We start from the raw sequence: 24,241 nt of genomic DNA, 5'->3' as shown, positions 1-24,241 counted from the left end.
CAAATACGCGATGTGGACTAATATAATATTTTTGGCTGAGCTACAATCGTAAATAATTTTAAATTATTTAAATTGACAAATTAATTTTTATTTACGTTTACAAATTTGGTTTACATTAACAAATTAATTATTAACAAAATTAATTACTATTTTTCTTCACTTTATATGATGTTTTGCATTAGTCAGTTAGTCACGTATTATAATGGAAGTAATGTATGAAGTAATCAATAATTTTTATAATAATGTTTCGTATAACAAAGTGGAAAAAATCAAATATACTTTGAATACAGTATCATAAAAACTGATTTTTAAAGTATTTGCTGTATCAATAATTATCAATTTATATTAATCATAGAAAAATCAATTTTTTGATAAATTTTGTTTTGTTTTTGAATTTTTTCAAATCACAAAAAAATAAAATGTTTAATATAATATGCATTTATTTAAAAAAACAATTAAATTTTTTATAATATTTTTAAATTTAATGTAAATATCTACATAAGTTTTGATTAATGTTATTATTTAAAGTTACTTAATTTTTACGGAATATTTTTGAGTGAAGTGATATAATATGATCAAAATTTAAAATAATAATTTGTATGAGTGATAAAGTTGAGTTTCGTCTCTATTTGTTATATTTTAATCAATTTAAAGTCAATTATGTATTATAATAATTAGTTAATAATAGAGAGTTAAAGTGATATTTTAAAAATGTTTTTAACCAAATATAATGTGATTATTCTTATTGTTTTAAATGTTACAACAATATTGGTCAATGCGAAAAGACCAAATATTATATTCATATTGGCTGATGATTTGGTAAGTTAAACAAAGAAATATTTTTAGTAAAATGATCCTTTTTTAAACTTTTGTTTGGTATACATAATAGAACAATTTAAGAAACTAGCCGACACTTTCCTCAAGTCCAGGGGCGGTCCGTCCAAGTTTTAAGCCAAGTGCGAGATAACAACATGGTGCTCCTCCTTCAACATATAATGAATTAATAACATACATAAATTAAAAAAATTGGGATAATTTTATTGAGTTTTCGGCCTAAAACGTAGGGACCACCCTAGAACTGTAGTTACGGATTGATAAATTTAAAAATAATCAGAAGCCGGAAAATATTTTTTAAAAAGTCCAATCTGGAATTAAAAAGAGCAATTTATTTTTACAACGCTTCCACCGTTTTGCTGTTACTTTTTTCTCATATTATTATATTGTCTGTGTATTTACTTTTCCTACGATTTTTATTTCTATATCTCTTTGTAAAGAGACTTTTTATCTTAATATTCAAATAAAAGATTTGTTTCGAAAAAGTAGATATCTATATTGACTGGCGATGAAAGCGAATTAATAAAATTTTTGTTTAAAATCATAAATTTAATGAATTCATACCTTTCTACATGCAAATGGAAAATCCTAAATGATTATCGAAAAACCGGAATATTATTCAATTTTTAGCTATACATTATAACTCGGTGACCTTTAGATATACATTAAAAATATACGCTATCTACAATTCATTCCGCCGGAAAATACTCATCTTTATTTAGTGCATATCATTCTAAAATTCGTCAGGTAAAACTCATCAGAATTTCTTTTAACACAGCTCCCGTATTTTTAATTAACTATAATTGAAATAATAAAAATTAAAAGTTTCAATAATATGTTAAATTTTAGACCATAATAATTAAAATAATCGTCAAATTAAGATTGTATGTATTTTTTACTCCAATTGTATGATATATCCTAAACAATTAGAAAGTTAACAATAATATTTTTATAATAAATAAGTCATGGTATTGTAAAGTTCATATCACAAACAAGCAACCGATCATTCATTAATGTAAAAACATTGCCTAAACTTGATTACGTATCATGCATTTTATTAGTTATGGCTAGCCGAATACCAGAAATTGAAATTGAAAAGATGTTGTTTTCTTGGAAAATCTCTTGTCCTTAATTCAGAAACGTCCTAGATATGTAAATGAAAACGATTGTATTTTGTACTATAGTGAAAATTGTGCTCACAGGTTAAAAATATGAATTTTACAGGGTTTCAATGATGTAGGTTTTCATGGATCAAATGAAATTCCTACACCAAATATTGATGCATTAGCATATTCTGGTATCATACTAAATCGATATTATGTGACAGCTTTATGTACGCCATCCAGAAGTGCATTAATGACCGGAAAACACCCAATACATACAGGAATGCAACATACAGTATTATATGCAAATGAACCACGTGGTCTACCATTAAATGAAACAATTTTACCACAATATTTAAAAGAATTAGGTATGGGAAAAATAAAGCAGTTTCTGAATTAATATGAGCTTGGGCATGAGGACTCTAGTTATGGATAGATGTGAAATATTTAAGGATTTACGAGCGCCAGGACAATTTTGAATAAAAGGCTTGATTATTTTTATATGAAATCGGACTAAATCAATTGTGAAAATTTTTGGGGGGGTTGTCCGATTATTTAAATAAATAAATGATTTCAAAAGTAGGCATATTTAACATGGGTTTTATAGAAAAACGGGAGATGGATGACATGTTCTCATAGATTTCTCCAAAACTAGTTGGTGGAAATTAAAAAAAAAGAAAAACTATTTAAATTAAAGTTAATTAAAACCTTAATAAATTATTGAAAGCATAAAAAAAATCCATTGTGTTCGGCTAATTAAGGATGTATAAGCACGCGGTAGTGGAGAAACAAATTTAAAAAAAATATATTTTTTCAATTTTGATGGTGAATTATGTTATAACTTGAAAATATAAGATGAAAAGTAAGAATACAATTTTTCGATATCTGGAATAATTTTCAAAATATCGAAAATTGAAAATATTGCTTAATTATATAGCTTTCAATATTTCGAAAACCAAGGCAGATATCGACAAATTTTATTCTTATTTTTCGTCTACATTCATGAAGTTATAACAAAATTCATCATCAAAATTGAAAATAGGGCACAAATAATATATACCTCAATTCTAAATTTGCTTTGGCGCTCGTACTTCCTTAAGCGGATAAAAAAATGAAAAAATCTTAATTTCCGACTCTCACAAAAGCAATTTTTCCTTCGTCCGGTTCATATTAATTGGAATTTTAAAATATTATCTTCCAAAAACTTCATCGTTCTTAAATAAGCATACTCATTACAGGGTATACAACAAGGATTGTTGGCAAATGGCATTTAGGTCATTATAAAAAAGAGTATACACCCACATATCGTGGATTTGATTCACATACTGGATTTTGGACGGGGCACCATGATTATTATGATCATACAGCTGTGGAGGAGAATCAATGGGGCTTAGATATGCGTCGAAATCTAAGCGTTGCGTATGATTTACATGGCCAATATTCAACAGAAATATTTACGAATGAAGCCGTGAATATTATTGAATCACATAACAAAAATAATCCATTATTTTTATACATCGCACATGCAGCTGTACATTCGGGTAATCCATATAATCCTTTACCTGCATTTGATCAGGATGTTACAAGATTCAATCATATTTCAAATTTTAAACGTCGAAAGTTTGCAGGTATGTTCTTAGATTTTGTATAGAAAAATGTGACCGGTTAAAATGAATCTATAATAGAGAAGTTACATGTTTTTTTATTTTTATTTTTATTTTTATTTTTCGGAAAATGTAAGATGTATTTTTTACGTAATTTTACAATTGGAAACGATTTTTTTAAACCATAAATTTTTTTGAATAAATTGAAACAGTGACGTCATCATCTCGCTTTCGTAACGCTATCGCACGGAGAAATAATAAAATAACATTAATAATGATAAATGGTTTGTTTCTCAGCTGGCTTGCGCTATATTATAACGCTAATTTCCATAGAAACTGATGGCTCAGCCTAAACGGAGGTTAATACGTCACTTCGGTTTTATTTATTCAAAAATATAACTATTTTTATAAATAATTAATAACCAAAAAGAATTATTAATTTAAAAACTTAAAAACTTTAAAAAGGAATTATTAATTTAAAAATTACTCAAATATACTTCTCTTATTACTTAAATATTCTTCTTATTAATATGCAACTTCTCTATTGTATAAGAGGTACAAGCAACGTAACGATAAATTTGAATTTAGCACAGCTGGATTTTGGATTTTTTCATTTTTTTCTTAGTGAAATTAATCAGGAATAGAGTACGTCTTGCACCTGCGAGCGGTTTTAAGGATTTCATATCTGGCTAAGAAAATAAATATCCGTAATTCAGCTATCTCAAATTAAATCCTCGAAAACGTTATCTATTAAAAGGAAAATTATTAGATTATGGGCGTTGTTCAAGGGTTGAAATAGTACAATGTATGAATCAAGAATAAAATCCAGAAAAAGACAAAAGTTCAAAAATATAATATATAACTTTTATCAAGTAAATTACACCTTTTTTATACCTTGTATATGTGAAATATATATCAAGGTATACTAATATTAATCCCAACTTTGTAACGTTTAAAAATATCTATTGATGATACGAACAAAATTCTAGTGGAGGCGTTATTAAAATTAGTCCATTTTCGTTTGTCTACCCGTCTCTCCGTCATCACGATAACTCAAACAGGGAAAAAAATAAAAAAGCTGAAATTTTTATACCGTACTCTAGACGTAATAAGTGATTTTGAGTTCGTAGTGAGCAACATAAGACCACATAACAAATTGGTCTTTGTAAAAAAATAAACAACTTTAGTTTGACAACATTTTTTCGTAAACATCATTGTTTACTAGTGAGGGCGCAAATTAGGAAAACATTTTGACGTCCATTTTCTTCAAAACTATAAAAGATAGGAAAATTTGCAGGATTCTGAAAATGAAAAGAATTCTAGAAAATACTTTCGAAAATTTTCGAAATTTTCTAAAAACCAAATAGAATGCGAATATTCTTGGTTTTTATTAAACTCTTCTAATTTATTAAAAATAATGAAAGCACTGACATTCATCATTATACATACCTAGTATTTCAACAATTAAGTCAGTCATTTGTTTGGTTTCACTTGTTTATATTTTTTGAATTACAGCAATTTTATCAGCTTTAGATACATCTGTAGGAAAAGTTGTGGAAGCATTAGGTAATAATGGCTTATTGGAAAACAGTATTATAATATTCAGCTCAGATAATGGAGGGGCTGCAAATGGCTTCAATTTAAATGCCGCATCAAATTGGCCTCTACGTGGTGTAAAAAATACATTATTTGAAGGAGGTGTTCGTGCTGCTGGATTAATTTGGAGTCCATTATTATCAAAACCACAACGAATTTCATCACAAATATTTCATATTAGTGATTGGTTGCCCACATTATACCATGCAGCTGGTGGAGATGTAACGTAAATATCTTCTTCTTTATAAAAAAAACTTCGAACAAAAATTGTTGAATTAAAAGTTATACATATCTCACGCAGACAATCAAATCAACATTACGTCTTCCAAGTTCATATAAACCATACATTGATTCATAATTTGTAAGAGATAGAAGAAAACTTCAAATTAGAAAGTTGTTCTTTATAAAACAGGCAACATTTTCTGTTTGAAACATTTTTTCAAAAAATGTTTAAAAAAAAGGTTTTTAAAGGTCTCTATTACCTACCTTCGAATCAAAGTAAGCTTTTAATTGAAGTCTACGCGCCTATGAATCCAAAAAAATTTGTTTGAAACATATTTATCGATAAAACTTATTTTTTGGGTTTCAAGCATATGTCTGGTTGGAATAGACACTTTATAAAAAAAAAATTCATTTTTCAGAAATTTAAAAGATATTGATGGTATCAATTCATGGATTCCACTGTCAATTGATATTCCTACAAATCGGACAGAAATTTTGCATAATATTGATGACATTTATGGAAATGCTGCTTTAACTGTTGATGATTATAAGATTCTCAAAGGTAAAGAAAGAAAGTGAAAGGAATCAGTAAGATCAGGAATCTAATCAAATAAGATCAGTAGTCTAATCAAATATATCCTTAACACAATCGATATGTGTATAAGTCTCGGCGGTCGCTAATGACCTAGACGTTAAAAGCGACCTAAAATAAAAAAAAAAATAAAAAAAAAAAACAATCGATATGCAGTCAAACATCCCATTTGTGAGCAGAAATTTGCCCTTTTTATACCCTGTATAATTGACTGCAGAACTCTTCACTTCCTGAATCAGCTTATTAAAACGAGGTCTAATTTCCTAGACTGTTAGATTTTCTAGACTGAGATCTAATTTCCTAGATAATTAACCAAATCAATTATTAAAAAATATATAAATTCATCGAATGACAGAGAACTTAGAAATAGAAGGATGTCCTTATCCTATTATACTTTTCAAATTTGTTAGCATAATTAACCTAGCTCTAATAGGTTTTAAAAATGAGAAATCCTGGCCCCGGAATTAAGCTCATAAATGATAGCGAAAAACTAACATCACAGCTGAAAAGAATGACCCAAAATTAGTGGGTTTCAAAAAAAATTCCAATAAGATCGGATCAAATTTGCCTTTGTCATCAACAAAATAGAATTTTTTAACTTTATGGCGTCATCAGGATCCAAAAATTTAATTTTACTCTATCACATCCAAATTCTATCCAATTTTGATATACCAAGTATGTAATAATACTAAATTTGGGTCATACTTTTCAAATTTGTGATCATAATTAACCTAACTCTATTTGGTTTCAAGAATCAGCACATAAGTGATAGATTTCAAAAAACTGACATCACAGCTGAAATGAATGACCCAAAATTATTGGGCTTCAAAAAAATTTCAATAAGATTGGATCAAATTTGCCCCTGTTATCAAAGAATTTTTTAACTTTATGACTTTTCATCACAGTTCAAAAAATTATTTTTGCCCTTTCACTTGTATTTCAAGTGTTCAAATGGCTCTGGCTTATCGGCGTAGGACAAGTGACTTTAAATATAAAAGCTTTATTGGTCCCTATGATCACAAGATCTTGGAGGCCAATTAACAGATCCATTACGTAAAGCTAATGACAAATTTCATAAATTTTCATAAAAAACAAATTTTCTACAATTTGAAAGCATTGCTCTGGCGTGTCTATTCATTATGAAATTGCAAACCAAACTAAAAACAAAGCCACATACAACTGCTGTAAAAAGTGTCTGCTGTCAAATCGGCTAACAAAAGAGTGTTGCTATCTCAAAGATCCTCTAAAAAACACCCAGTTTTATTAATAATTTTTGTTTCTAGGATCGACGTATAATGGACAATGGGATTTTTGGTATGGCCCGTCAGGACGTGATGGTAGCTACAATATTAGTCAAGTAATGAAATCCAGATCAGGCATGGCTCTCGCATCTATAGGACATTCTCTACTACCAACACAAATACATTCATTACGAAATGAAGCGCAAGTTATTTGTACAAGAGATATTCCAACAACAATAGATAATTCAAAATGTGTTGCTATGGAAGCTCCATGCCTATTCAATATTAAAGATGATCCATGTGAATTGAAAAATTTAGCCAACGAGTAAGTGTTATTACTTTCTTTCTCGATCGAATTCAAAGAACTTTTCAAGAACGAAAAGGTTTTTCAATCAAATTGGACGATTATTGATTATTAATCCAATTAATCTACGGTGCTAACGGCTAATCAATGGCTAATTGCCGAGAAATAAAAAATGAGCGAAAATAGTCGTTTTTACATTTGTTTATAACATTTTCGATTTTAAAGTTGATATTTGGAGAAGCTATGAGTAATAGGTTCGCAAATCTTCAGTTCTTTTTCAGCAAAAAATTGTGCAAATTTTCGAAATATCGCATTTTTTCGAAAAAAAAAAACATATTTTTTTTGTGAATTTTTAACCTGAATCGAAAAATTTTATCTAGATTTTAAGATTGATTTATAGAAATATTTTCTGCAATATTTGTTTCTTTGCAGGTTACCAGATATAGTTGCTAAATTAGAAAAAAGATTAAATGAATATAATGAAACAGCAGTTCCAGCAGCAAATTTACCACGTGATCCAGCCGGTGATCCTAAAAATTGGGACTATACATGGACTAATTTTGGTGATTACGATTATTCTGTTACTGTTTCCGGTGTTTAAAAAAATAAAGAGAAAGAAAAGATGATTTTTTACTGACAAACAATTCGTTTATTCATTTATCTACTACAAAGTTTAAAGTCGAAATTTTGCATTTCCATCTATTATCAAACTTCATTTTCATAATCATTTTTCATTAGTTCCATATGACCATTAGCCATCATTTTCCCACACCTGAAAAATGAAGACATTGATAAAAATTTCCCTTGATTGTATATTTATTTAGGTGACTACGCGTCTAATTGTCAAACGGCCGCGATTTTTTTTATTTTTTAGGCCAAACTTACAATAAAAAATAATTTTTTTCTAAATTGGAGACAAAAGTTTTTACCGAATTTTTTTCAATTTCTTTAAGGGGTTTATACACCTATGTATATTCTACCTACAATTATTAACTCCTTTGAAAAAAAACGAGAAAACTTTGAACAATTTTTTGATTCGAATTTTAGTGAATGGTACAGTACGAGTAATTTCGACCCAAAAAGTATAAAAATTGGATTAATTAAAAAATAGTTTTTGAAATAATGTCTTATATTCTATATAAAAAACTTTTAACGTCTAAAATTCTATGTAGAAATAATTCTTCGTATGTTACCCGTCGATAGTGTCCGGTCGAAGGTCGATTTTTGGCCGAAGCCGATTAACTGGCTATCGCCACAACCTTCGGTCGAAGCCGAAGCCGAAGGTTTAAAAACATGATTTTAAAAATTTAATATTAAAGTTGATCTCTAGAAGTTGATCTAGAAGTCAATCTAAAGATGATTAAAAAAATTACCTTGAAGTTTACTTCAAAATAATAACATTTAGAAATAGAACTTATCTTGAGCCATTCATTTGTATCAGTTCGTTCAATTCCGACGTTTGCTAAGAACCTTCGGTCAAACCTTCAAATTCGGCCGAAGTTCAGGCCGAAGCCGAAGGTTTGGCCGAAGGTGGCTGAAACCGAAGCCGAAGCTGGAGCTTCGGTCGGACACTACCCGTCGATAATTTGATTACATTTTATGATATTACCATATACCTAACCACACTAAAAATACGTCTCTCTACCAATTCGTTCAAGAACCAGAACATTAAATTGGAATAAAAAAGATATTTAATTATTATTATATTATCCTTATATAGAGTTTTATTTCAAACTAATTTAATGGAAATTTATATGAATTTCATATTTGAAAACGTGTCACAATAATAATGAATAGTTATTAATTTTCCAGCGCTCCGTTTCAAAAAAGCTTTTATTTAATTTTGGCATAGATATAATATGCTGTATCAGATTTTACACATAAAACCAAACAGATTTCGGCATAATTTAGCCTAAATCAACCGTTTTGTTTTTTTACAAAACATGTAATATTTCTCAAACCCTTCAAGTAATTCTTATGATGCAAAATTCTTACGTAATAAATAAATCTCTAAGAAAAACTGGATTATTTTTCGAATCCAGACAAAGAAAACAGGTTAAGGTTGATTCTGAAAAACTGGTCATGCATGAGGGTCGCGAGGTTTCAAAGTTTTGGTGTTTTAATTCACAATATTTACATTTCTGAGATCTTAGTTAACATTTTATGTAAAAAATAAATAATTAAGAAAATAAAAACCTGATTGCGTTAAATCAAATCTGAAAAAAAAGAAAAAGCCCAGCAGTCGGGGTCTATTATTGGGAACATATGAGCCCGTCTTTATTTTAATTGGTCCTAGTTGTTAAAGTTGCTATGTAAACAACTGTACTTGTTTCTTTTCAGATTTTATTTAACGTAGTCGGGTTTTTATTTTTTATCATATTTTTTACTTTTTAGTGTTACGGCACTACAAAAACCTTCTTGTTAAGTATACTATATTAAAACTTTTTAAACCTATTTCTAATTAAATTTGAAGAAATGTATACAAATTTTTGTAATACGCTTTTAGTTTCTTTTAATTTGATACTATACTCAATAGCTTTGCTTAATTTTTTTATAAACGTTACTATTTTGCGCCAAAAATACCCAAGTTTGCTCTTTTATTTCAAACATCTAAGAACCCTTGGATTTTTAAGACGAATATAATGATACCTTCTGTCGAAGTCCATCGAACCGTTTGGAAAATATTAGGTGATAAAGAAATTTACAAACAAATATATGCATGCATACAAGATACGCGCGAAAAACTCCTTGACAGTCCGGTAAAAAAATTGAAAAAAAAAACCCTGTGTAGAAAGTTGAATGCCAGTGCTTGTATTATTTTTAGTAAATTAGAAAAGTTTAAAGAAACTAACACAATTATATGGCGGTCTTTTGGCTGCTACAACAAAAGTTGCTATTTTTTTATAAATATGTATTTAAACTTTTGTTCTATCTCTAACGGTTTACAAGATTTAATTTTGCGGATCTAACGCCCAATTGATCTATGTTGCTCATTTACAAATTCAATCTCACTTTTTACGTTACGATACAAAAATTCTAGCTTGATATCTCTTTTCGTTTTTGAGTTATCGTGTTCACGGACAGACGTACAGATGGACAAACGAAAATGGACTACTTAGGTGATTTTATAAACACTTATACCAAAACTTTGTTAGTGACATCAATATTTCTAAGCGTTACAAACTTGGGACTAAAATTGGTATACCTTGATATATATTTCATATATACAGGGAATAATAACTTTAATTCGATAAACAGATGGATAAAGTTCTATCTATATTTGTATCTTGTAGGTATGAAAGACTGCACCACCCATCTTAAAGTAAAATTCAGACTCTTTAACGCAACTTAATATGATTTAGAATTAATTCAAAATCTAAACACAATACCAGTATCTGATTTTAATTATATCTTATATTAAATTACACATATTTTTATATAAATAATATGAAATATGATTTATTTCTTATATAATATAAAAGATTCATGAATAAGATGTTGCCAATAATACAACAATGTACACTTGTAATTACTATTTTTATTCAAACAATATTAGTCACTGCAGCCAAAGATGCGAAACCAAATATTATATTTATATTAGCTGACGATTTGGTAAGTACGATTCATTTAACAATTAATATTTAATTTGCGTCAATGTTTCAAACAGGCCCGTGCGTAAGGGAGAGGTTTTGGGGGTCAAAACTTCTCCCATTGAGAATCTGTTGACAAAAATTTTGCACTTACAATTAAGTCCTGTAAATTCACCCATTTATGAGACTCATTTCCACTGACGAATCAAATATCTATACATATTTTAGGCTCTTTCACTTTGTCTTTGAATCGAGTACTTCAAGCAGAAAACCTGGGTCTTAGCGAGGCTATCGAACTAACTGATGCTGAAAAACATATTTTGCTTGAAAGAAGAGGAAACGTCAGAGAAGAGTTCAGGAAAATTTTCAATGAGCGATATCTGCGATGAATACGACATAGAAGTGCGGAAGTCAATGTTCGCATCATAATAGACTCAACGCTCGAATATACAGACTGATTCACTTGAAGGTTATATATCGAATTTTAAATCATCGCAATTTTTTATCAAATTTAGAATATTCAATTTTGCGCGATGATTCCCGTGATATCTGGGTAGACGGAAGTTTACCTTTGGCGAAAACGCATTGCCTGCCTGGGTGCCAAAAATTCACTCGAAGCATTCTATATTTGCAATAAAGATGCGTTTCCGAATGTCTACTAAATGTTTTGCGTTCTAGCAATTTTTTCTGTGCTAACAGCGACGAATGAACGCTTCTTTTCAACCTTGCGTCGTCTCAAAACATACCTAGATTAGACTAGTTGAAATTTATAAAATATGACCGCTATAGGGGCGATGAGATCGACTTTTAATCCGCCTCTGATCGAACTTACTTAAGGCCGTATTCTGGTCTAGAAAATTGATGAAATCGATTTTGTGTGTGCATATTTTTAAAGATTAGACCCTAAACAATCAGCCCTTAAACGGATTTTTCAATAGTCGAATTATTTTTGGAGATACAGCATATTTTCTGGGAAAGAATTTTTTCGGATCACTACAAGGGCTGGGAACGTGTCAACCAAGGTGCTGTGTTTTATTTGTATCTCTCATTTCACCGACTTGTAACTCGAGGCTTGGGCGTCCATCAAATACGCAATATAGCCTGAATCCGAGATCAATAATCAGTCAGTGCAGCTTACTCTTACTCGGCAAAATTTTTTCAACAAAAAGTAATGAGTTTTTTTTTTTCATATTTATGAATTTTTTTTCGATAGTACGAAAAAGAAAGCGAAAACTGAACAAAAAAATATTAAAAATTCATATATATATTTACGAAAAGGTCTATTTTTTCCAATTTGATACGTAATTTATAACCGTACGATTATTCGTTTTTTTTTTATTTTGTACATTTTCAAAAATATTTATGTCTACTTTTGTGTCTACTATGTTTCAGGGATTTAATGATGTCGGATTTCATGGTTCGAATGAAATTCCAACACCAAATATCGATGCTTTAGCATATTCTGGTGTAATATTAAATCGTTACACAATGCCATCCTCTGGCGCGGCTTCAAGAAGTGCATTAATGACAGGAAAATATCCAATACATACGGGTATGCAGCATGGTAATTTATATGCCAACGAAACACGTGGTCTATCATTAAATGAAAAACTAATGCCGGAATATTTTAAAGATTTGGGTACGTCAAAAAATTTAATATGCAACTTACAACCCCAACCTCTCCTGCAGCGTGATTGATGAAAGAGGTGATTGCTCTAACCCTGTTAAGTCAACACAATTGTGGCTAGGACACCCTCATCTTTCGCACCTAAAAATCCCCAGTCGTCCAACTCTCTCTACAGAAGTGAGATCGTAAGCTGTAAATTAAAGATGTACGAGCGCCAGGACAATTTCCGATAAAAGGCTTGATTTTTTAAATATAAAATTGGACTAAGTCTAAATCAATTCTGAAAATTTTAGGGAGGATTGTCCGATTATTTAAATAAATGAAACTTCAAAAGTAGACATATTTAACATTGGTGGTAACAGATTTCTCCAAAACTAGTCGGTGGAAATTTAAAAAAAACGAATTAATGCTAAAACCTTATAACCTTAAACCTGGAGTCATTTTCAAAATATCGAAAATTGAAAACTTTGTTTAATTAATTACTCTCGATATTTCGAAAATCAACGCCGATATCGAAAAATTTTATTTTTATTTTTGTTGAAAGTGAGGTACAAATAATTTCAACCACAAGTCTAAACTTTCCTTGGCGCTCGTACTACCTTAACTTTTTTTAAATTTTTTTATTCTTAAAAGTACATCACAATTTTTACAGGATACGCAACACGAATGGTTGGCAAATGGCATTTAGGTCATTATCGTAAAGAGTATACACCTACATTTCGCGGTTTTGATTCACACCTAGGATTTTGGACAGAATACCAAGATTATTTCGATCACACATCTATACAGGGAAAGCAATGGGGTCATGATATGCGACGTAATATGGATATTGCGTACGATTTGCACGGACAATACACAACCGACATTTTTACGAAAGAGGCAGTAAAAATAATACATAAACATAAGCAAACTAAACCATTATTTTTATACGTCGCGCATGCAGCTGTCCATTCAGGCAATCCATATAATCCATTACCGGCATTAGATGAAGACGTTGCATTGTTTGATTCAATTGAAAATATTTATCGGCGAAAATATGCAGGTAACTAATTTTTTGTATGAAAAATTTAAGAAACAGTTAGACAGATCATCTGGCGATAAAACAATAACAACCACACAATGGAGTATTTATATCAAATTTCTGGCCAAAATATAATGAAGGGTAATTTTATGGTCAAAATCGATTCAAAAAACATACAAATAATCCAATTAATCTACGAAACGGATGACAAAATTGCTATCAGAAAACAAAAACTACGTTGCAATATTCAATCTTTATAACAATTTTCAGCTTTAGTAAATTCCACGGAAAGCATAACCGTTTCGATAGCATGTATCTGACTCCTGTTCTATCGTTCGCTTGACTGCCCGCAGTATGTGTGAGTCACAACTACTTAAACCAATCCTCAAATGATCAGCTTTATTCAATTCAAGGAAATTTTTTTGGCCTGGCTCTCCCATTATTTTAAATAGAGATCAGTTTGATAGATACCAAATAATATATAATATATATTATATATCTCGCTTGAATAAACGAGACTCAATGAGAACCCCGATCTAGCAAGTAATTTATTTTGTTTTTACCCTCTCAGCTATGGTAAAAAAATTGGACGATTCAGTGGGTGAAATTGTGAATGCATTAAAAAAGAAGAATTTACTAGCTAAGAGTATTATAGTATTTAGTACCGATAATGGTGGATCAATTTATATTGAAGATGCTAAAAACAAACCGCATTTTAATGTCGCATCAAATTGGCCATTGCGTGGAGGAAAGCGTTCATTATTTGAAGGTGGTGTGCGCGGTGTTGGATTCATATGGAGTCCATTCTTATCAAAAAGGCAAAGAATTTCAACAAAACCATTTGATATGACCGATTGGTTACCAACTTTATACCATGCAGCTGGTGGGAATATAACGTAACTAAACTTTTATTTTTCCATCGACTGTGTTAATGACAGATCAATGTTGCAGGAAGGGAATTGAAATTTACGAGTGAAACGCGTAGCAAACATTTGAAAAAATCATTTTCTTTTAGTATTGAAATTTTATGTTAGTATAAAGCACCGAAAATCTGTCATAGGACATTAAGATAGTGGGTATCTTGAGTAGATCACAAAAAATTGACATAAGATCTGCGTATGACTAAACTCCTCCCCACATCTGGGCTTTTAATCTCACTTGACCATTGACATAAGGATTGCATGGCAAAAGGATTAAAATAAGGACGTCTTCCAGGTCTCTATGCAGAGATGACGTCTCTAATCTAATATAAATATTATCGAAGATAATAAATGAGAACTCTAGGATATATCGAAATAAATTTCGATTTTTGCCCCAATTTCCTAGATCAGTTTTTTGTATTTTAAAATACGTATTTTCGACTACCAAGTAGTCATCATCAGTAAGAATTAGCTAGTGTGCAGTCCGCCACCAAATTAGCAAAGAGTAACATTCACTAGCTAATTCTTACTGATGATGACTACTTGGTAGTCGAAAATACGTATTTTAAAAATACAAAAAACTGATCTAGGAAATTGGGGCAAAAATCGAAATTTATGTCTCTAATCTAGTCTAGAAAAACTAAGTAAATGACAATTTATCATATTTTGGTCCAAAGATCAAGTCCTTTTTTCAACTCTTTAGTCACTTTAGTAATCTTTATACCTATCGATTTTTTATGTTAGGCTCTATCATATACAGAATACATATTGTGAAAACATTTATCCGGAAAATATAAATGTAATATTAAATAATACGTTAGCCATGTTCACTCGGGAAATTGCCTTAATTTTCAACACTGACATACTTTTCATCTGGCTTGGAAGTTGAAGTCAGATTATGAAGCATCCAAGTTTTTCAAAACTCACGCGCTGTCATTTTTGTTTTCTATATAAATCTATATATGGTAAATTTTTCTAGAGAATTGAGAAAGGATATAGATGGGATTGATTCTTGGAATACTCTTTCGGAAGATAAACCCACAAATCGTACAGAAATATTGCACAATATTGATGATATTGACGGAACTGCAGCTTTAACTGTTGGTGATTATAAAATCGTTATGGGTAAGAATTTTTAGATTTACATTTTTAATTATTAACAAGACACTTAAAAAAAACTTTCTAGAAAAAAAATCTTAAATATATTTCGATATATGAAGAATATTCATTTCAAATTATGTATATTTCAAAAAAGAAATATTTTTTGGAGCATTAATTAATTAATAGGTAACAAATTTTTATCTTCTAAATAATATTGGATAATGTTGTTATGTAAATCAATAAGCTATCTACAAATTTTCAACTATAAAATTCAGATTTCTTGTATTCCAGACCCTTAGAAACAAAGCCCTTAATTTGGAGGGGGTTAATTTTTTTGTCTCGATTATCATAATTAAGTAGCCATCTTAACTCTTGTTTTTCTCGTTTTACTTGCTTAACAATGTATATTAAATTTTAGGACCTGATGAACCTGAATCAATATCCCATTGGCATTCCCCTGCTGATTCAAATAAAGAATATAAGTTAACGGATATTACAAATTCAACTGTTGGCAAAATTCTCAGTTCCATGAATATGGCAAGCCTCCCAAAAAAAATTATTGAATTACGAAATGATGCCCAGTTGAGACGAATTTGTCCAAATATAACGACAACTGAAAATAATAAATGCCAGTTAAGAAAAGCTCCATGTTTGTTTAATATTAAGAATGATCCATGTGAATTTGAGAATTTGGCTAATAAGTAAGTTTTTTGCGCAAATATGATACAAATTTCTGATTTAAGCTAAAAAAACCTTTGGTTAATATAAAAACACATTGCCTAATTTTACTGTTAAGGATGTACGAGCGCCAGGGAAATTTTTGATTAAAGGCTTGGTTTTTTAAATAAATAAATGATTTCAAAAGTAGGTATATATAGGGACATAAGTAGGTCTTATAGGAAAACGGTAGATGGATGATATATTTTCATAGTTTTCTCCAAAACTAGGGAAAAAAAAAAAAAAAAAAACAAAAAAAAAACACACATTTAAATTAAAGCTGAAACCTTAATAAATTAATGAAATAAAAAAAAACCCGTTGTGTCCGACTAATTAAGGATGTATGAGCACGGTAGTGGGAACACAAATTTAAAAGAAAATATATTTTCAATTTTGATTTGGCGCTCGTAGTAAGAGTGGTTATTTTATTCGCGCGTACTTTTTATGTATGTATGTTTGTAAATTTATTTATTAAGTCGTATTCTAAACGGATCGATGGATTTCGACAATTCAGGTATCGTTTTATTCGTCTTCAAAAGCCAAGTGTCCTTAGATACGCGTTAAAAAAACATAGTGGCGATTTTTGGAGCGAAATAGTAACACGTTAATTTAAAAAATTAACCAATCCTATCTAGAACTTTTCATAAACTTTTTAATCCGTAACAATTTAATTTGTATTAACTTAGTTTATAATTATTGCAAGTTGTTATTTTTTGTTAATTGTTACTCTATTTATTGTCAATATTTGTGGTAATTTTTTGATTATATTTTTTAGGAATCTGGAAATATACGTTCAACTAAAAAGACAATTAGATGAATACAAAGGCTCAATTGTGCCTCCATCGAATTTAGACGGAGATCCTCGTACTAACCCCCAAAATCATGGTCATGTATGGACTTATTTCGATGATATTGAATTTAGAAATGGTAATGAAAATATACCACTTGGAAAAAGTGCTTCTAGAAATAATAATGTAATGGGAAAGTCAGCATTTGGTGATAATTTCACGAAAAAGAGTGATAGAATGAAAAAATTGCATGATCACGGATGGTATAGTGGTGCGATAACTAAAAATACAATACAAGATAAAAACAGATTTCCGAAAAACCTTAAAAGACAAAAAATCACCGCAATTCCTGAATTTCCAAATGATTTAAGCAAAGACTCTGATATACATCACCACTACTTTGTTTTTGTATAGCTAACATATTTCTTTTGAGTTTTCTTTTCTTTTTGAATTCCCGAAAAAATTAATCAATAAAAATTAGAACAATACATAAATATTATTCTTTTAATTCTTTTTAAACTGCCGAAATTCATTTATAACATTGTCTCATCTAGTATAACAGCCCTAAATATTGAATTTACGCTCACCTTAACCACAGAAGGTCGCTATTGACGCTCATATGCAACCGGAAAAAAATTATGTACAGAGTCGTTCATTTTAATCAATAATGGCAAATAATTCGTTTTGAAGTTAACCAATAAAAAAATAACTCCAACAAAAGTTACATAGTTTGATGGAGGGCATCATGTTCTGACATCATATTGAACCTACTTCTTCTAGTTGCTTTAATAGCCAATTTAGATTCTAAAAGGTAAGAGATAAAATAGCACTTTAAATTAGAAAGTTGAATCTCATAAAAAAATAACAATTTTTGTTTAAAATATTTTTTCGATAAACATTAGCTTTCGGAGAAAATGCGACTTAAAAATATATCATTATTGCATTTAATCGAAAGAAAATGCGCTTAAAGTTTATCGATAATTGCAGGTCAAAATCATGGGCACAGAATGTCTTCTATTGCCCTTGATAACTTTTGGCTAACCATTTTTCCGCAGTTAGCGTGTTTTCTTTCGATTAAATGCAATAATGGCATATTTTTAGGTTGAATTTTCTTCAAAAGCTGACAAATTTCGAAAAAATTGTTAAGATGAAAAATGTTAGTTTTTTTATGAGGATCAACTTTCTAATTTAATGGCATACTATCTCTTGCCGTTTAGGATCTAAATTGGCTATTAAAGATACCCGAAGAACTAGGTCTAGTGTGATGTCAGAACATGATTGATTGGTTAACTACAAAACGAGCTATTAGTTAGTTTTAAAACAGATTTAATGCACCCTACCCCTACCTGTAGACATTCGATACAGTGCATAAGTCCATATTTTCGAGATAATATGACTAAAAATAGAATTAAATGGTTGTATTACATTATTTAAGAAGAATATATATTGTAAAAACCCCAAAAGAAATTTACTCACCGTTATAGAGAATATTCACTGACCAGAAATAAAAATAATAATCCAGCTATTGTTTCAGTATCGAAAAAATATTCTCGGAGAAAAATCTCAAAAGAAAGCATTATATAAGTTTGAAACTTACTGGCATATGTCTGGATAAAATTCAGTTCCATAACTACAAGCATCTGGCTTCATGTGACAAATACATTTACATTCTCCTTCATCTAAAGTCATGTATTCTGTACACTTTACCTAGGAATAAAAACTTTTTTAGTACAAAAGTACAATAACGAAAGTTAAATTCTAAACTTTAGCAAATTACGACAAAAAATCATTTTTCATAATAGCATTGAAAACATAATATCCAAATTCAGATGACAACGAATAACGGATACAACTTTAGATGGAGAAGACAATTCAAGGCAGTAAAGATTATTCGAAAAATTAATTTGTGGATAAAAATAGTAAGGTTTACGGCTCAAGAGTCGAGAGTTGAAAATAAAAATAAAACTAGTCAATAAATTTAGTCAATAAAACTAGTTAATTCTTTGTACATTATACAAAAATTGAGTTAAAAATATACAGGTGTATCGTTAGCCACGACGAATCTCTGGAGATTAAAGTTGTCAAGTGATTAGACAAAATTAAAAATTTAAAGAAACCTCGACACAAAATCTTTAAACGAATTAATTTAAACGAAGAAACCAATTTTGATATTTTTTAAAGGTAATTTAATCAACAGCTATGCTTCAAGAAAATCTGCTCAGCCACTTAAACATCTTCGCCTCTTTTCTAGTTATCATCAAGTACGAAACTCTCAACTCACACTTGAAACATAGCAAAGAACAATTATCTTTCAAACTAAAACGACGATGGCACAGACAGATACACAAATACACAAAGACATTAAACTTATAACACCCTTCTTTGTTGGTCGAGGGTTAAAAATAAGTCGAAAAGTCCCATTAACTTCGTTAACTATAGTTTTGAAAATCGAGAAATTCTAAAAACTCAGTCAGCTTTTAAATAGACAGAAAAATCAAATTTTTAAATCAGTTTCTGTAATTTAATATTACTAGGGGAAGGTGATATAGGTCTATAATGATCCCCCTAAGAAAATATGTAATTTATAGCCAAAATATTCGCGATATGTATACCGTCGAAATATTTTTGGTTTCTTTATTCAAGTGTTGTATTATTGGCATGCCAATTTCTTTTGATTTGTTCAAATATTTAAAATTTTTCGATATTTCTCAAAACATCGTTTTGCTGACCTTGTAAGAATGGTGGGTGAAATAATTCAGGTCAGTGCATTTTTTACAAAACACTATACACTAAATATTAATTGCTTTTTTACATTGCATCAACGATTAGTATGAAAACAAGAATCACTGTTAAAATCACCTAAATAAACGCATTCAAGACCCGCCACATGATGAGGTATCTATTTACGTATTATAATTTTACACACAAAATAGGGAACATTTTAACGAATATAAAAAGGATCATTTTAAACGTAAATACATATTTGAACATCGTCATAAAAACTAAACTAAAAATTTATTATACGCCTACCAAAATGTAATTGAAAGACAACAGAAGTCAAGGGTAAACCAACCAAGCGGCAGAAACTAACACAAAAAACAAAAAAATTGCGATGTTTGTCTTACCATAGACCATAAACAGTAAAATTAATATTTTGGCTACGAAACATAAAATAGCTTAATATCCATAAGTCTTTGTTGAACGATTAATTTGATCACGTGGAAGCCATCTATAGATAAATATACTAGATGGCTTTAATGGTTCACTTAAAACAACGAGGGATCATTTTACTATGAGGGATCATTATAGAACACTTTTACCTACTGCATTTTTCTGTAGAATACACATGAAGATCAAAGAGGTATACAATTTCAAGATTTACCTTATCTTTATTACATCTGCAGGAACACGAATCTTCATTATATACTTGATTTGAATTACAATCTTCTGCCTTTATGTCACAGCCACATTCACAACCTTCGTGCATAACTAACTCTACAACAAATTTTTTTTGTGACTCTTCTATCCAGATTTTCTTTTTTACTTTTGTAATTTGATGTTTCACTGGCATACAGCTTGTTTCTTGGTCGTCACAATTACCCGAACAACGAGGTAAAATTACTGTATACATCTAAAAATAATAAATACATTATTAATCGACTGAAATTAATCAAATATCGTAAAAAGAGTTTGTACTACTAATGTAGAAAGTTTGTTTGATTAGTTTTGATAATTCATGAGTTTATGTCCACACTATAGATACTTAAAAATCACACGAGTTTATCAATCTAGCAGGGCGTCTAGATAAGTTGGCTACATATGGAAAACTGTTTTATTATAAGGTTTAAAAATGTATTCTTTATAAAAAGCTCTGCTTTCAAAAGTATTAACATTCAGCTATGTCCAAAACCCAATAGTTAAGAAGTTATGGGCAGGGCCTATTGAATTTAACCAATAAAGTAAAAACATTAGCAGGGTACAGCTATTAATTTTATAAAAATCTATACAACTTTAGTTACCTTAGCGCCAGAGATTAAAGGGTAGGTCCTCCTATCTTTTTCGTTAACTAACAATTCCAAAATATCAACGGTAGTATTTCGAGGTCTACATTTACTGGCCTCTGGACTTTCCACATCGATACAAGCCACTTAAAAGATGAGAGCAAAAAATTATATTTTGAAAATGATTAAAAAATACACCAACGTAAATACACCTTTTCTCTTTGGTATTTTTTCACATTCAGATAAATAAACACTTATTGCACTTAAAATAATTAAATATTTATGTATTTTGTTCATCGTGTAATCTAAAACTATATGTAATTAAAACTTAAACAAATATAAAACCTAAAAATTTACTGTCAAGTGCGAGCTATTATATTTTAATTTAAACTTATCTGTAAACAGTGATACCGCGAAAGACGAGAGAAACAAGACATTGTCACATTGATAAGGCAGGGAGAAATATCTATAAATTTTTTAACTTTAAAAAATGTAGTAATAGTATAAGAAATACAGTTTTTGAATTCAAAAATTTGAGTAACGCTGAAAATTTGGTTATAGATATTTGAAAGGCTATAAAATAATTTTAATGTTAAATTTGATATCATATAGATCTTTTGGATAATTGAGAAATGAAAAAAACAGTTTTCTTCCAAAAATTTTAAAACTTATAAAGCTGAAAAAGTTGAAAAACGTTAAAAATTAAAAGCTGTACCTCACTAGTTCTTAAGATAAGTATTATTCTTACAGCTTCTTATTAATTATACCGTAACTTAGCTATAGAATAGTTCTTTACGATACTAGTAAGTTAACAGCATTATTAACGTACGCCTGCGAAATTTGCACAACAAGTGCGTGGCACGAGTTGGACAATCGCGACAATAATGCGTTATTACACGTGTATCTTACAAAACTTTATCTACGCCTCTAACTATTTGGGTGGTAATGAACTATTTTCCCACACATACTGAGTGAGAAAAGTACTTCTTATCTCACGGGCGTAGATAAATAATGTATTATGTATATGTGATACAAAATATCAAAAGTAATTTACTTTCTTTCTATTTATAGGCAACTTTATTACAGATATGATATACAAATAACCTAATGAACAAAATTAAATCTTAATATTATTTCTCTAGCCTATCATTAACCAACACGATAAGTTTTAAAATGAGAAGTAAATAATGAAAAACAAATAAGGAAGTACGCAGGGAAATGTAGGTTAGAGAAATAAAAAATAAGATAACTTCAAATACTGCAAAATACATGCAAAAATATCTGTTTGTGCGACTTCTTTTTGTCGGAAATTTTGCAATTAATTTATAGGCATTTACTACACTCACATATAATTAAAAAATTTTTATAAAAAATACGTTTTAAAAGACAGTGTTTAATTTTTTAAAAAGTAGAAAATAATTATTTTTATTAGTCACTTATACATGACTATTCGTAAAAGATTGGGTGCTCATTTAAAAGTATCAAGGATGTTTCAAAGCGCCTCATGCTTTAATACCATAAAAGCTTGTCCTTTAAAAAGTAATTTATATTTATATTTTTAATTTAAAACTCAAAAAAGTAGGTATGTATATCAAATATGGTGGAAGCGCTGGGAAAATCAAGTCATGTTTACTATAAAAATGCATTGTCATCCTCGTTTTACAAATTTTATTATATTTTTCTTAGCAAACTCTTTAATTTTATACCCATATCATGTGAGGGATTGGATTTAGTATGAGATCACATAGGTGTAGCCATGCATTCAGTTGAGGATAGCGGTTTTAAAATTCAGTTGCAAGATTTAATCCGAACAAGCAAGATACAAAAATTTCCAATTAAATAAAAACTTGTAAAATGAGACTCCGGTACCTTAACTATGGAATATCAAGATTTTGTGATTTATAAAACTGATAAAAATTATAAATAATTTTTTATTTTGTTTTTGGAGTGTGTGGTCAGACGTTATCCACCAATTGTGATAAATATGACTTTTAGAGACAAAACCTATAACTTTCAGATTAAGTTAAGTCTGGATGCATCCCTTATTTTCTATTAAAATTTGTTTGAATTTCAATTTAACGCAAATTTACATTCTTTTTTTCGACGATTTTACTATACTATTAGGAAATAATGAAGTTATAAAAAATTGTAGCTTTAACAGCACTTTTATACAGGAACAAAATGGCGCGGATAAAATTTGTTGTTCTTGTAGGAAGACATATTTCGATGATATCGAATTTGACCATAACTTTCTGTATGATTGAATATTCAAATTTAAAAACAAAAAGAGATAGAGGAAATGTTTATATCAGAAAATATTCTTTATAAAACATACAACACTTGTAAAAACATTTTTTCGCAAACTTAATAAATTCGATGGAAATAGAATACAGAAATCTGTCGTAGCTTGATTTCTTCGAAATCTAGGTGACTAAGGCCAACTTTATATATTTTTTTGCATTTTATTACTGGCGAATTTTAGGTGTTTGAAAAATTTTTTTCAAGAAAAATTGTTTGTAGAATAATTTTTCAATTAAAAATTTCATATATTAGTAACAAATATGAGTTATATTTTAAAATTGCAGATAAAATTCGAGGTTATTGTTCCCTTCCAAATTTTACAACTTTTATTCGGACTATTTTTTTCGAAAACACTTTGTTTAAAGAAAATTTAGTTGGATTAATTGGGCTTTTGCATTAAAATTTTTTATTTTTGCTTGATGGCGAGAGGAAATATCTAAATAAAAATTTAACAAAATTTCCAAAACATATTTATATTTTTATATATTTAAACAATTGTTTTTATTAAAGATCTATATTCGAGACTAAATCAGTCTTTTTTGTTGTTGACTAAATATATGTATTATAGTAAATACCTACCGATTATAAATGAGAGTAACGAAACCGAAGTTATTAAGCTAAGAATAGATATTAAGCTAAATAGAATTTTTCTTTTTATTTAATTTTTTCGAGTGTTTTT

At 29.3% G+C, this 24,241-nt stretch overlaps 3 protein-coding genes across 3 annotated transcripts; 2 read left to right on the top strand and 1 right to left on the bottom strand.

The window, feature by feature from the left end:
* The first annotated feature begins 668 nt into the window (after window positions 1-668).
* Window positions 669-8,140, top strand: LOC123292147 (arylsulfatase J-like). The gene is made up of 7 exons (XM_044872703.1): window positions 669-819; window positions 2,059-2,305; window positions 3,176-3,565; window positions 5,057-5,363; window positions 5,779-5,921; window positions 7,235-7,517; window positions 7,929-8,140. Exons 1-7 carry the CDS (start codon window positions 712-714, stop codon window positions 8,095-8,097), a joined length of 1,647 nt encoding a protein of 548 aa, XP_044728638.1. The 5' UTR covers window positions 669-711; the 3' UTR covers window positions 8,098-8,140.
* LOC123292148 (balbiani ring protein 3-like) lies at window positions 8,120-21,606 on the bottom strand. Its single transcript, XM_044872704.1, has 5 exons — window positions 21,474-21,606; window positions 21,280-21,407; window positions 20,643-20,891; window positions 18,858-18,967; window positions 8,120-8,268 (listed from the first exon to the last, which is right to left on the bottom strand). Exons 1-5 carry the CDS (start codon window positions 21,556-21,558, stop codon window positions 8,202-8,204), a joined length of 639 nt encoding a protein of 212 aa, XP_044728639.1. The 5' UTR covers window positions 21,559-21,606; the 3' UTR covers window positions 8,120-8,201.
* On the top strand, window positions 10,985-17,711 carry LOC123292146 (arylsulfatase B-like). Its single transcript, XM_044872702.1, has 7 exons — window positions 10,985-11,108; window positions 12,479-12,725; window positions 13,366-13,755; window positions 14,306-14,630; window positions 15,634-15,779; window positions 16,174-16,456; window positions 17,248-17,711. Exons 1-7 carry the CDS (start codon window positions 10,992-10,994, stop codon window positions 17,672-17,674), a joined length of 1,935 nt encoding a protein of 644 aa, XP_044728637.1. The 5' UTR covers window positions 10,985-10,991; the 3' UTR covers window positions 17,675-17,711.
* Window positions 21,607-24,241: the final 2,635 nt, after the last annotated feature.

The sequence above is a fragment of the Chrysoperla carnea genome, chromosome 2, assembly GCF_905475395.1.
Source record: "Chrysoperla carnea chromosome 2, inChrCarn1.1, whole genome shotgun sequence".
In the NCBI taxonomy this organism is placed as follows: domain Eukaryota; kingdom Metazoa; phylum Arthropoda; class Insecta; order Neuroptera; family Chrysopidae; genus Chrysoperla; species Chrysoperla carnea.
The sequence above is the reverse complement of the archived record's forward strand: the minus strand, read 5'-3'. Positions and strand labels throughout refer to the sequence as shown.